The following is a 15,041-nucleotide window of genomic DNA, read 5'->3' on the forward strand; positions in this document are numbered from 1 at the left end:
AATTGTGCAATCAATTTACTGCTCTCAGGAATTATCCATTCACATAACCACTTGCAACTGATTGACAGTTAACAGAAACCACCCATTAGCAACAGTTAATTTCTGTATAGCTTGTACATTCTAGCAGTTTTAAAAAGTTAAATTCAAAAAGTTAAACTGTAATTTTGTTAGACAGTACTTAAAAGTGAGTTACATTTGTATAAAAATTCCAACTATTGCAGCTTTATGATCACATGATCAACTGGAACCACTCATGGCAGAAGATTTTGTTGCAAGATTAACCTTTTGTTTTAAAAAAAGCAATGTAGATTTAACGTCATTCAATAACAGTTCCAGCAATTAGTCAATCATGACAATGACATCTACTTCCCTCCTTCTCATTACTGGTTATAAGGCTGATGAACATTCTGATAGGAAGAACTAACATTTTCTGTAATAGACACTCATACGTAATGGCCAAAACTTCTCAGTAGTGATGAATGTAACCTCAACTTCCAAAGCATCTTAGGAAATAATATACACTTGTCCAAACCAGCAACACCTTGACTTATATTTCATAATAAATAACTCACTGAAAGTGAAATACAAAATATTGGATATTAAAAGACTTTATTAGGTTTGGTCAGTACAGGTGAGGGATTTCTGGAAATCGTCACAGAATATGCATTACAGAGGAAACAACTCTTGCCTAGAAACTGGGTAACAATATACACTAATTCTTTAACACAATCTTGTCACTGGGGAAAATGTACATGTATGCATGGTGGAAAAAAATTGTAGTTAACAAACTACACAGACTCTGCAAACCTGAACATAGCAAGTAAAACATCCAAACTCCCTTTGGAGAAATAACAACCGCTACTGCCAAGTTTACATAATCATCACACATACTTGATACAACCTTCTCTTGCTGCAGGTCTGTACAACAGTTATGAAAAATGCCAGTAGCTTTTCACAAGATGTATACAGGCCCCCAGTTTTTACACAACTTTTCTCCCCAATATTTAAGTTGTAGTAATACATTTTATTCAGATTAAATCATATAAAAATAGCTGAGTCTACATGTATCAACAATAACAGCCAATGCAATATGATGCTTTAAAAAATTTAAACTGGAGCAACAATTTTACAAGAAATCAAAAACACAAAAGCTGAATTTTAAACAAAATTACACACTAGCTTCAACAGTCACTGAACAGCCATCAGCCAAATAAAAAGATACTATATAAAAAAAGACTGCAAACAATGCCTGTTAAATGTTACAAAACTGACCCCTGTGTGCTGACCAAGTCCAACCCATTCTGAATGTGGCAGGAACCCATAGTTCTGGTACCTTTCACAACAAATGGCTTATCTTCCTGAGGGTCATTGATGGAGTCTGTGTCATTTGAGTGCTGAGTAAGAGAGTTCTCGCTACCAGTGGGGGAGTCTACACTCTCATATCCAGCACCTAGCTGATACACGTTACTGCTGCCTGCTTGGTCCAACCTTTCTTCACTGTGGTTTGACAGTTTATTCCCACTGCCCGGAGATGATGGAAAATCATCCTCTGTGCTACTTAACTCTCTGTAAAGGTTGGGTTGGTCTTGAAAGGCAGCTGCAGCTCTCCCTTGTGGAGATGAATCTCCATTTGCTGGTCCATTCACAAGTCGGCTGCAGTCTTTAGTAATGCTTTCCCGCTGTGCGGAAGGCTCAGGCGCTGGAGTCCTACTAGATCCGGACAGTAACACCTGATGATGCTGCTGTCCTTGAAGTTGAGCCAACTGCTGGCGTGCCTCCTTCAGCTGTTGCTGCAGAACCATGATAGTGCTTTGCATCCCTTCCACCTCCTCATCAAGCTGGATAATGAAATCATTCAACTCTACGCAGAAAGATATAAAAAAAATCACTAACTTGGAGCTGGGAACCTATCGAAAATGTATTAAAACATGTGTATCAGAGCAAATACTTACTACAGAAAACTTTGAAACATTCATGCAACGCACATGAAGAAAACTCCAGTAATACTACCTTTAAAGAAGTGTTAACATTGAATAATCTAAAAAAAAGTTATTTTAAGTCCAATTAAAATATCAGTGACTTTATCACAATGCAAAGGTTTGATTAGTAAATATATCAAAGTTTGGATATTCCTAAAATAATTTTTATTTTCAGAAGGTCTGAATTGACATTTGTTTAACAATTGTATTTGCCAAGTCTAACTACTAAGTCAATAAAGCAAGTCAGTGTCTAATACAGCAAGACCTGGCCAGCATTCAGGTGTGGGCTCACAAATGACAAGAAACACTTGACACACATTCTGATTATCAAATGCCTTCTATAACGAGAAACATTTGTCATAGAAGGCATTAGATAAGCAGAATCTGTGGCAGGCAATGACTATCTCTGATAACCATCACCATTTGATATTCAACAGCATTACTACTGCTGAATCTTCCACTAACACCACTTTGGAGCTACTGACAAGAAACCAACCAGATCAGCCATAAAAGTACTGTGCCTATAAAATTTGGAGAGGGGATAGGAATTTTGAGAGAATTCAACTTTTGTCTCCCCAATTCCTGTCCACCATCTAAGAAACACAAATTAGGAATGTGTTGCAATACTCATTACTTGTCTAGATGGGTGCAGCTCTAACATCACACTATCCAGAGCAAAGCAGCTCATTCAACTCCCATCACATGGTATTGACCATCCACAAGAAGAAACACTAACTCACCAAGCCTGTTTTGACAATATCTTTCAAAACCGCAACCTCTATTACCCAGAGGGACAAGGACAACAAACATTTGAGAACACTTATACTTGCTTGATGAGGCTTTCATTTTGGTTTTGTTTTTCTCATTTTTTTTGGTTTGGAATCGAGTGTTGAACATCGATGGTTTTGAGCAGCAACATGTTTTGCAGAGGGAGAAAGAATGTCCAAACTGATGTTTGCTTACAGGAACTGGCCTGGAGAAATAGCTGCAGGTTCATTACCGCTCCTGGAACACCACTTATTTCAGCACTAAGATATGCAGCTTAAGGACCAGCGGCTGGTTGGATGTTGAATAGATCAAATCAAGGAAAGACTAGTGCTGCCAATCAAAAACAATGTTGAAACAATAGAGAAAAAACGTTGCTTAAACTGGTTTATCCTGGGGTTTTGGGCAGAAGGCACAGTGTGTGGAAGCTACTAGACTTGACGCTGAATTACTCTTAAGTTTTATTAGCTAGTTTTTAACGGGAAAAAAGCCCACTCTGTAAGAGGCAAGTAAAAGTCTCCAGCAGTCTACAGAGGTTGTCTGCACAAATCAGTGACTCAAATTCAAGTAAAATGCATATGCTTGGAATACAACATTGTTCAAGGATTTCTGAAGGCCTATTATCCATCTTGAAGCCACTGAACTGGCAAATTCTTCATTTTTCTCTTCATTAATCCCTTAAGCTGTATAAAATTATGAGGTGCACATTTGGGGTAGACAAGAAGTAACTTTCCCTTGGTGAAAGCATCACTGACAGCAGGCACAGACTTAAGGTAAGGGACAGGAGGTTTAGAAGTGTGGTTCCAGGATTTTGAAAACTGAAGAAAGGTGATACAGTTCAAAGTTGGATGGCTTGGAAGGGGAAATCTCAGGGTCCATATGTCAGCTGCCTTGTAGGTACTAAATAGCGGAGATCCAAGGCTTGGAAGATGATATTAAAAATAGGCTTAACTGTTGCAGTGCATGTACCCTGCTGTCACCGTTCATGGGCCATGCAGGGACTGAACGGTTAAGATAATGGATGAAGTACCAATCAAGCTGGTTTCATTCTGGATGTTGAGCTTCTCTAATGTTCATGGACTGACTTACATTCAACAAAATGCAGAGTATTCCACTAGATTCCAGACTCAAACCCTTTCAATATTAGATAGGCTTTTGGGTAACAGACAAGAACTCACTGCAGAATTTTCTGACTGATCTACTCTTGTCGGAACAGTAATTAGATGACTGAACAGGTTTAGTTTCTCATTAATGGTAATCCCAAGATGTTGACAGCAAGGATTCAAGTGAGGGTTCTGCCAATGAATGCCAAACATGCATAATTAGATTCTCTCTTGTTGGAGATGCTCTTGAGTAGGCTTGTATGGCACAAATGTAACTAACACAAGCCTGAATAATGTGCAGGTATCACTGCATAACTTCAGTTTAATTTAATCAAACATCCCCACTTCCAACCTCATCATGGAAGGACAATCACTGACAAAGCAGAGATGGTTAGGTCTGGGAACTATCCTGAGGAACATTCTCAACAGTTGATTAAAACCACACCTACCCTGAGAAACAAGGGCTCTTGTGGGCACAGTGATAGCATCCCTGCTTCTGAGCCAGGGAACCTGGGTTCAAAGTCCCATCTACTCAAGGAGGTGTATAATATCTCTGAACAGGTTGATTAGAAAATATCTACCCTGAGGAACAGAGATTCTGAGCATAACCCATGTACCTCTCCATCCTGACACAACTTGCAAGATTCTTGAATTTCTTTGGTAGCAGGTCCATCGCATTACTTGCCTCTACTTCCTTTCCCTTGCCTAAGCAAGCTTCCTCCCAGCTTTTGTTTAACACCCCTCTCTCTAGCTTCTTTCCCATCTCCCCTCCAGTCTTCTTCAAATTCATCTCATTTGAAATCCAGTCTTTTCTGAATTCTCAATGAACAGCTGACTACCCTACTACTCTTCCTGACAATCACATTGTGACATTGTAAAAAAAAAAGTTAGTGTGCCTTCCACCAGGACTGAATGACGCTAACTAAAGTCCAGAATGGCATTCCCCATGACTGACCATGGTGCACTTGCCCACTTCAGCCACTCTGCAATGTTTAAGCCTTCTGCAGCAACTTTCCTATATTTAGCAGTTTCATGGGACTGCCTTTTGCACGTCCAAACATACCAACAGCTTGTTCAGCAACCAATGCTCTTCTCACCCCTACATTCTGGTCCTTCTGATAGCATGCAGCAATTAGAGAGAGAATGTGCAGCTGCTAACCACTACTGGACATGCAACCTTACAATTGTAAACAAAGGAGGAACTCATAATGGCCCCCGAGCCTGCTCTGCATTTAATAAGATAACAGCTGATCTGACTGTGTAATCCACTTCCTACCTCTCTCCAAAGCGCTTCAATTCCTCTGTTGGTCAAGAATCTACCTGTTCTGCTTTAAAAATAGTCAAAGACAACACTTTCACCACTGAGATTACAGTATGAAAGATATGACCCTCTAAATTCTCAACTTCATCCCAAATAATTGATTCCATATTTTAAACTATGTTCCCTATTCTTATCTAATATAGGGAAAGCATCCTGTCAACATTAACCCTCTCAGGACTCTTCAAGACCTTCAGTTTCTTATCATGTCTCATTCTTCTAAAGGTCTTTGCAACCAAGTTGGTCAAACTGCAAATGTGAACAGCAGGAGCATAGTGAGTGAGTGCAGGAGTAGGCCGTTTAGCCCTTTGAGCCTGTGTCACCATTCAATATGATCACAGCTCATCACACAATCTCAGTATTCCATTCCCACTTTCTCTCCATACCCATTGATCCCTTTAGCTGCAAGGGCCACATCCAGCTCCCTCCTGAATATACCTAATGAACTGGCCTCAGCAGCTTCACAACTCTTAGTGAAGAAATTCCTCTCCATCTCAGTCCTGAATTGTCTTGACTCCTTATTCTTAGGCTGTAACCCCTAGTTCTAGGCTTCTCCAACATTGGGTACGTTCTTCCTGCATTTAGCGACATTCCACCATGACACTCATGTCACGTCGCACCTCAACATTTCGTAAACTGCCACCATTCAGATAATAATCTGCCTTTCTGTATTTGCAATTAAAGTGGATAACCTCACATTTACCCACAATATATTGTATTTGCCAACACAGCCAGCCTCTCCAAGTCACCCTACAGCCTCTTAAGCATCTTCCTCACAACACACACTGGCACCCAGTTTAGTGTCATCTGCAAATTTGGAGATATTGCATTCAGTTCCTTCATCCAAATCATTAAAGTACATTGTGAACAGCTGAGGTCACACTACTGAACCTTGCAGCACCCCACTCATTTCTGCCTGCCACGCTGAAAAAGGACCTGTTTATTCCAACTCTCTGCTTTCTATCTGCCAACCGGTTCTCTATCCATGTCAATACACCTCTAATACCATCCTATCCATGTCAACACTTGAAAATGGGCAGCAGCCAACGTGAACCAGAAGTTGGAAAGAAAATGGAAAAGGTGAAACCTCATGATCCAAAAAAATAGAATTCTGCCAAACTGCAGACATTTCTCATTGACAGCAAACAAATCAACACAAGTTTATCCTGCAACTTTGTAATTTGTAAATTTACTGATATACAGATAAAGCATAATGATGAAAAGCATGGAAGGTATAAGTGGCAAAGAGATTCCAGCTAGGAACCCAGAGCATACCAGCACCCACATTTCTTCACTGTTCAAAATAGTCATATTTAACTTCAAACGTTAACTCGGCTTCTCTCTTCACGGATGTGGTCAGACTGTCTCCAGCATTTATTTTTACTTCAGGTTTCCAGAGTCTAGTCTTTTAGTTTCCAATGTTTTCTAATCCAAAGTCATCTCCACATTTCTGCAGCTGCAGTGTCTTTGATGATGTAGACTTTGGTAACAAACCTTTCTGTGACACTTTAAAAGAGGCGATGACCTAATGGTATTATTGCTAGATCTAGTAGACCGAGTAAATATTCTGAGGTCCTAAATTCAATAAAAGTTCTGGAATCAAGATGATCACAAAACCATCAATTGTTGGAAAAACCCATCTAGTTCACTAATATCTTTTAGAGAAGGAAACTGCTGCCTCTACCTGGTCTTCCCTAGATGTGACTTCAGACCCACAACAATGTGGTCGACTCTTAACTGTCCTCAGACAATTAAGGATGGGCAATAAATGCTGATCTAACCAGTAACAAACTAATTGTTAAGAAATCCAAATGAATAAAAAAGGTCTTCTGAAAAATTATTTGTATCATTTTCCTTTTTCTAGCCAACATTAAGCAAAAAAAAGTTAATGATTTAGCCAATATAAACACCCAATTAAATGTGGCTGGAATTTCTTTTCTGCTGAGCTTCAGCCATAGTAAGAAATCAGAAAACCTCTCAAAAGCATACCAATGGCAGGAAAAAGGGTTTATGAAAAGAGATTAGAAAGCTGACGTTTTGGGTTGGGACCCTTCTTCAGAAATGGGGGAGGGGAAAGGGAGCTCTGAAATAAAGAGAGAGAGGGGAGGGGTGGGAATGGGGAAGGTAGGTGGAACGAGGATAGGTGAGTGCAGGTAGGCGCTGTCATGGGGATTGGTCAGTGAGGTGGGAGGAGCGGACAGGTGGGAGGGAAAAGGTGCTGGGGCTGTTGGGGAGTGTGGAGCAGATGAGGGGGCCGAGGAGAGTGTTCCTTATGGAAAGCAGATTGGGATGTGGAGGGAAATATATCATTGGTTGTGGGGTCAGATTGCAGGTGGCAGAGAATGGAACGTTGAAACCCCATCAACATCCGGCCTCTCGTGTTTCCCACACCTCTGCCCTGACATTGTTTTTGTTGCGGGGGCAAAGACACAATCCCCTTGAAACCACTAATCTCAGGATTCAATGTATCATTTTCCACCACATGCAATCTGACCCTACAGCCAAGGATACAGTTCCCTCCCCAATGTCCCTATCTGCCTTCTGTAGGGACCGCTCTCTGTGATTCCCTTGTCCGCTCCACACTCCCCACATGCCACATCACTTTTCCCTGCAACCACAGGAAGTGCTACACCGGCCCTTACACCTCCATCCAAGGATCTAAAATACAATTTCCACATCAGACAGATGTTCACCTGCACATCTGCTAACGTGGTCTACTGCATCCTGTGCTCCCGACGTGGCCTCCTCTGCGTCAGAGTGACCAAATGAAGGCTTGGAGACTGCTCTGTAGAACACCTGCATTCTGTTCGCAACAAATGAGAACACCTTCCAGTCGCAAACCACTTCAACTCCACCTCCCATGATAAAATGTCCAACCTACGCATCCTCTGGCGTCACAACCAAGCCACCCGGAAACTGGGGGAGCAGCACTTCATATTCCACGTTGGGAGCCTACAAACCAACGGTCTCAATGTGAACTTTACCAGTTTCAAGATCCTCCCACCCCTCGCCTCATCCCATGACCAACCCTCTCTTTCATCCCTGCCTCATTGACCTGTCTGTCTACTCTCCCACCTATCCACTCCTCCCACCTCACTGACCAATCCCCACCACTGCCTACCTGCACGCACCTATCACCATCCCATCTATCATCCTCAGGCCCATCCCTCCTCGCTATTTATTTGAGCTCCCTTACCCCTCCCCCGTTTCTGAAGAAGGGTCCCAATCCGAAATGTTAGCTTTCCTACCCCTCTGATGCTGCTTGGTCTGCTGCGTTCCTCCTGCACTGTTATAATCTATTCCCAGTTCTGTGAAAATACTGACCTTCAGCTGAATAAATCTTCAGGATCAAAAAACCTACTATGCACGCAAATTACGTTCTAACATTACTTCATGCACCGTCATTCAATATCAGTTTAATATTTATATTTATTACTTAATACTCCATTACTATTATTACTAAATATTTACTACTTACTTTTGTTGTATTTTCAGATGAAAAAATATAATGATTTTGTTCCAAGTTCTGCAAACAGCAACTGGTTGAAGTAGATGACAGGGAAATATTGACTAGGACAGAACTATTTATGCTTCTGAACAGCACATGATCTTTCATTCTTACAGGCTGTCAAGACACTACTGAAAAAAAAGTGATCTTCTGATAATGCAGCATTTTGAGTACAGGTTAGGGTGCTTAAGTCTGAACTTCTGAGTCAGAAAAGCACATCCAAATTAGACAAGCTGACATTTCTTTCATTGATGTGAGCAAAATATTGGTAGAATTCATAGGTTGGGATGCTCTGAGGGTCCGTGTGGACTCGTTAAGCTGAAGGGCCTGTTTCCACACTGCAGGAATTCTATGGATTTTGAGAGAACAAAAGAGGATCTTGATCGGCGCAGGCTTGGAGGGCCAAAGGGCCTGTTTCTGTGCTGTAATTTTCTTTGTTCTTGAACTAAATTTCAAACAACGAATTATGCAGCATCTTTAAGATTAAATAAAACATTCTAAGGCACTTCAAAGAATGAGCATTAAACAAAAATATACCACCAAGCCATATAAACCAGTATCAGGTCAAGACGAAGAGAGGCCAATTTAAGGGGATAGGAAAGAGGGTAGAAAAAGAAACATAGGGAAGGGGTCAGAGTTTAGGGTTTATTCAACTAAAAGCACTAGCCACAATGAATGGAGGAAGTGACTAGATCAAACTCAAGGCATTCAGAATAAGGAACACAGCTGGTGTAGATTTGTGGGGTTAAGAACACGTTGCAAAGGAGCATGTCACAGAGGTCTACAGTACAGCAGAAAAAGGTCCTTCAGACCATAGCATCCATGCTAGTCGAAAACAACCACTTAACTATTCTAATACCATGTTCCAGCACTGTCTTGTATGTAATGGCATTACAAGTACATGTCTAATTACTTCTGAAATGTGGAAGGTTCCTGCCTCTTAAACGTGGTGAGTTCCAGTCTGCCAGCATCATAGGCACAGTGACTCAATGGTTATTACTGCTGCCTCACAGCGCCAGGGAGCTGAGTTCAATTCCACCCTCAGTTGATCACACAAGGTCTATACACATTCTCAGTGTCTGTGTGGGTTTCCTCCAACAATCCAAAAGATAGACAGATTAGGTGGATTGGCCAGGCTAAATTGCCTGTATTGTCCAGGGACGTGTAGGCTAGGTGGATTAGTAACAGGCAATACAGGGTTACAAGTGAGAGTAGGTTGAACTCTTTGGTCTGAAGGACATTTCTCCTGCTGTTCTATGACACCCTCTTTTGTGACCTCTTCTAACCCCACAAATTAAACAGCATTCCCTGGTATGGACAAAATGAGCTGAACAGCCTGATTCTATACTGTAGAGATTCCACAAATTCCTGAATCAAAACATTTTCCCTCATCTCCCTAAACCTCTTGCCCATTACTGGAAAATAATTCCAGTTTAATCAAGGATAGTAGGAACAGATGCTGGAGAATCTGAGATAAGGTGTAGAGCTGGATGAACACAGCAGGCCAAGAGGCAGAGCAGCAGGAAGGCCGACGTTTTGGGCCTAGACCCTACTTCAGAAATTTTGAAGGGGGGGGGGGGGAAAATCTAGGCCCGAAGCTTCAGCCTTCCTGCTCAGCCTGCTGTGTTCATCCAGCTCTACACCTTGTTATTCCAGTTTAATCAATCTCTTCATACATAAAATTCTCCAACCCAAACAACTATCTGGTCAATTTCATCTGTGCTCTCTCTGATGCAATCATATCCCTCCTATGCGGATTCCAGAACTGCGCACACTATTCCAGCTGCAGCCTAGCCAGTTTTCAATAGTACCAGCATAGCCTCCATGCTCTTAAACTCTATGTCTCGGCTAATAAAGACAAGCATTCCACCTGACTGAAGTACTTGTCCTACTATCCTACGAAACCAGTGAACATGCACACCAAGGTCCCCCTGATCCTGGGTGCTCCCTGGTTCCTAATGCTCATCATGCCTTGTCTCATTTTTCCTGCCCAAGTGCATCACCTCACACTTATCCAAATCGAATTCCATCGGCAACTGATCAATCCATCTGACAGGCCCATCCATATCCTCCTGTAACGCAAGGCCATTCTCCTCAATATTTACCACCCACCAATTCTTCTATCATCCATAAATTTACTGAGCAATCCTTCAAAATCATTTATATACCACAGATCAGTCCCAACACAGATCGCTGCTGAACCCCTTTGGACACAGTCCAATTACAAAAATACCCCTTAACCAACATTCTCTGCTTCCTGCCACTCACCCAATTCTGGAAATGAGCCAAATCCTTCTGGACCCTATGAACTCTTCCTTTTGCTATCAGTCTCTCACGTAGGGCCTGATCAAAAGTCTTGCTGAAGTCCAAGTAAAATACATCAAATGTATTGCCTTCATTTATACATTTGGTCATCTCTTTGAATACTTTTTTCAATTTAGTTGGTTAGACATGACCTCTCCTTAACAGAACCATGTTGAGTGTTCGTGATTAATCCCTGCCTATCTAAGTACAGATTAGTTGTATCTCAACTGTTTCCAACAGTTTCCCTACCACCGAAGTTACAGTGACTGGTTTGCAATTTCTAGGTTTATTTCTTGCTCCTTCTTTGTGAAGTGTACCACATTGGCTGTCCTCTCGCATCTCTCCAGCCATCAGAGGCGAAAACTGACAATTATCAGCACCTCTACTATATTCTCCCTTGAAGATAAGGGATTTGAAAACAAAGGATGAGAATTTTAAAATTAAGCACTGCTTGACTGGCTATTAATATGCATCAATGATGGGTTGACTGTGAAGTCACGGTTGACAACACTTTGGATAACTTTAAGTTTATGAAGGGTGGAATATGGGAGACTAGCCAAAAGGTGCATTGGAATAGTCTCATCTGGAGGTGATGATGGCATAACTGATTCCTGGAACAGATGAGTGGAGACAGACAAAATAAGACCTTGCTGCAGAGGTGGTAACAAGCAGTCTTACTGATGATGCAAATTAGAGGATAAACTCATCTTTGGGTCAAATATGAGAAAAGCTTAGGGAAAGATACAAAGCTCAGACCAGTTGTCAGGAAAAAGAACAATAACAAACTTGCTGCAAAAGTTCAGCAGGTTCGGCAACATCTGTGAAGGAAAAAAACAAAGTTAACGTTTTGGGTCTGGTAACCCTTTCTTAGAACAAGGTAGTGGATCTCTAGGGCAGCTCGTAAAAACATCTGTGGAACAGAGCTTAGAAGTGAGGACCCAAAAAGCAACTGCTTTAATATTCCTTTTTAAATTGAATAGATTTTGTTCATCCAGTAGTGGATGTTGGTTCAGCAGTCTGAAACTTCAACAGTAGAGTCAAGAAATGTAGGAAAGATGAAGCTGGGTCTTAAGTACAAAAAAAAACCCTTGTCTTTACCCATGAAAAATGGCAAGTGATGCCCATACATGTTACAGAAAGTGCTATTCTGAAAGAATGTTTTTCCTTTCATCATATGCAATTAAGAACTCAGTACTGAATTCCACTCACCATCCTGACTGCTTTTGAGCTCTTCACTGTACTTCTTCTGTAAAGCTAATTCAGCCTCCAGTTGTGCAATACGTCCCTGGGACAGCTGTCTTCCTAGCTCCTGGTTTTCCTGAATTAACATCCGACATTTGGCCATCAACTTTTTCCCCGTTTGGCTGTAAAGACAGACACTTACCATCACAGAGGGCAATGACAGTTCTTCATAAAGTGGAGATCACCATACATGCTATTAAAGCTCAAACATTTGTTGCCCGACGTACTTCAGCCACTTGGGTTCTTCCGTCTTAAATACATAATTTTTTTCATACCCCCCCTGTTAAAACCTTGCTAATTAATATGTTTTGCATAAAGAAATTAAGAATCAGAATCCCTACAGTGTGGAAACAGGCCCTTCGGCCCAACAAGTCCACACCGAACCTCAGAGCATGCCAGCTGGACCCATCCCCCTATAACCCACCTAATCTACACCTCCCTGAACACTATGGGCAATTTAGCATGGCCAATCCACCTAACCTGCACATCTTTGGACTGTGGGAGGAAACCCACGCAGACACAGAGAGAATGTGCAGACTCCACACAGACAGTCGCCCAAGGCTGGAACTGAACCCGGGTCCCTGGTGCTGTGAGGCAGCAGTGCTAACCACTGTGCCACCATGCTGGAAAGAAGTGATGCTCTGGAAGCAAATGTCAGCCACCTCCAGCAGAAGATTTCTTTGCAGCGCTGAACTCAAACCAAATTTAATATATCCAGAGTTCTCATGCATAATAGTATGAACTCAATCTGATTAAACATATGGCCAGCTAAACAAAATGCACAAGTTTATACACATGAAACTCTGACCTTAAGGGAGGGAAATTTAAAAAAAGGCATCCACACGATGAAGTACAATGGTGTCAACTCAATTAACAATTATTCGAAGTTCTCAGATACTCTGTGGTAGGAACATATTCAAATCACCATCCAACGTTTGATCCCAGGGCTGTAATGACCTAGCTGATCTTAGCTAGAGCGACTACATATTACTAAAATTTGGCCAACAGCCAATTTTGAGGGAACCTTGTAAAGAAAGGATAAATCAGATTCAAACACCCATTCTTGATTATACAAGATCCTGTGATGAGATGGGCCTGTATATACACTGGATGAGAACAGCAACAGGTTTCAACTTAGTCATGAGGCCAATCATGATCAATGGGAAACCATCACTCAAATTTCAACCCAAGTAGACAGAACACTATTGGTGCCTTAGAATGTACCACAAATAACTCTAATGAAACTTAAAATGAAGAGAGGTAGAAAACAATAAGTTATATTGGGCCATCTGAAAATAGTTCATATTTTAAACTCATCATGTTTCTGCAGTGGATTTAAAACAGAAAAGATGGCACCAAAACTAATAAAGAGCCAAGAATAGTAACAAAATGTCTAAAGTTTGTTGAACAGGTTGACAAGAGATTCTCTCAATCAGCACACAATTAAAAATGGTGGTAATGGGCTTTAAGACTTTTAAAATCTATTGAGTCAATGCAAGTACACTTAAACAATAAAGACACCAAACAGCTGAGTGCTGACAATTTTTGAAGCACAGGAACTAGGCTCCTATTAACCAAATGGTGCAGAAACATACATTTTATGGGTAGATGGTCAGTGCAAAATAATAAAATTCTGTTATTTCCTTTCTCCGTACCTCCAAGCAAAAAAAAAGGCACAACCATACCCTCAAATGATGGCATCACTGGTGCAGAAATGTACAATATATAGGCAGAACGGAAGATAGTCAATGCACAATAATGCAATTCTGTTGTCTCCTTCCCCTGCACCTCCAAGGAAAATAAAAGCGCAACCATACTTTCAAATGATGGACCAAAAGCAGTACACCAGCCTGAGTAGTTTAAATGTTAAATTAGGATTTATACGAACCATACCGGTTATGAGATCATGCTATATTGTAAGCCTATTCCTACAGGACTTAAAAATAAGAATCAAATAAAACAGTTGAAGCTGTAACTGAATTGCCGATGAAATATGTGCTTCTATCCCTCTTCGCAAAAGCAATTTTTGAGAAACTGACATTGTTGAAATAACATCCATCACCACCTTTAACAGTCTTTCTGAAATACTTTGGTACAAAAAGATTTGTTGTGGCCTGAACTTCTTCTCAGACCAGCTGTCATGCTGTCTGTAAACAGTTTCTCTTCTACATTTAGAAACAGTGCGTACTATTAACAATTGATGCATAATAACAAACAACCACACGTAACTACACAATTCTTATTTTGCACAACACATCTAAACTGCGACATAAGACATGATTAAACAAAAAAAAAGAAAATTTTACAAATTCACAGAACTTGAAACACTATTTTATGCACAAAATTTAAGACACACCCATTCCTGCAAGGCCCAGGTAAGGTTCCCACACTGTTAATAATCATATCATTTTAAAGCTGGGAACAAATGTGAACAAATGGTATGGTCCTGGGATTGCGCATTAAAGCAACTGTGAGCATATTTTTGTGGAAAAGGAGCATGGCATAACCAACAGAGGCTCAAAGAAAAACCAAAGAGCGCTATTTTGTGATAACCTTGTTTAAAATATACATTCCACTGACTTCAATAAACCTCTACCAGTTTGATGTTCCAACTTCACTGGTACAGACTGATGCAACACAAACATTTCACAGAACAAGAAATTTAGTTTTGCAGTTTTAAAAGTATGTGAAATTTCCTTTTTACTGAAACAGGTCATTTTGCAATATTAAAAATATACAAACACTGAACAATGAAATTGAATACGTCCCACAATATGAAAATAGGGTAATAGGGTGAGATTTTCACCAGCAAATTTCACTCA

The 15,041-nt window shown here is 40.8% G+C and overlaps 1 protein-coding gene across 8 annotated transcripts in view; it reads right to left on the bottom strand.

Moving 5' to 3' along the window:
• Window positions 1–592: 592 nt before the first annotated feature.
• wtap (WT1 associated protein) overlaps window positions 593–15,041 on the bottom strand; it is an 83,534-nt gene continuing 69,085 nt past the window's right edge. For all 8 annotated transcript variants that reach the window (XM_048536807.2, XM_048536813.2, XM_048536811.2 and 5 more), the window contains 2 exons: window positions 12,187–12,341; window positions 593–1,861 (listed from right to left, as the gene is read on the bottom strand). In XM_048536807.2, coding sequence (XP_048392764.1) covers window positions 1,260–1,861; window positions 12,187–12,341 — 757 coding nt within the window. In that variant the 3' untranslated portion in view covers window positions 593–1,259. The remainder of the gene's footprint in view (window positions 1,862–12,186; window positions 12,342–15,041) is intronic.

Source organism: Stegostoma tigrinum, chromosome 9, assembly GCF_030684315.1.
Source record: "Stegostoma tigrinum isolate sSteTig4 chromosome 9, sSteTig4.hap1, whole genome shotgun sequence".
In the NCBI taxonomy this organism is placed as follows: Eukaryota; Metazoa; Chordata; class Chondrichthyes; order Orectolobiformes; family Stegostomatidae; genus Stegostoma; species Stegostoma tigrinum.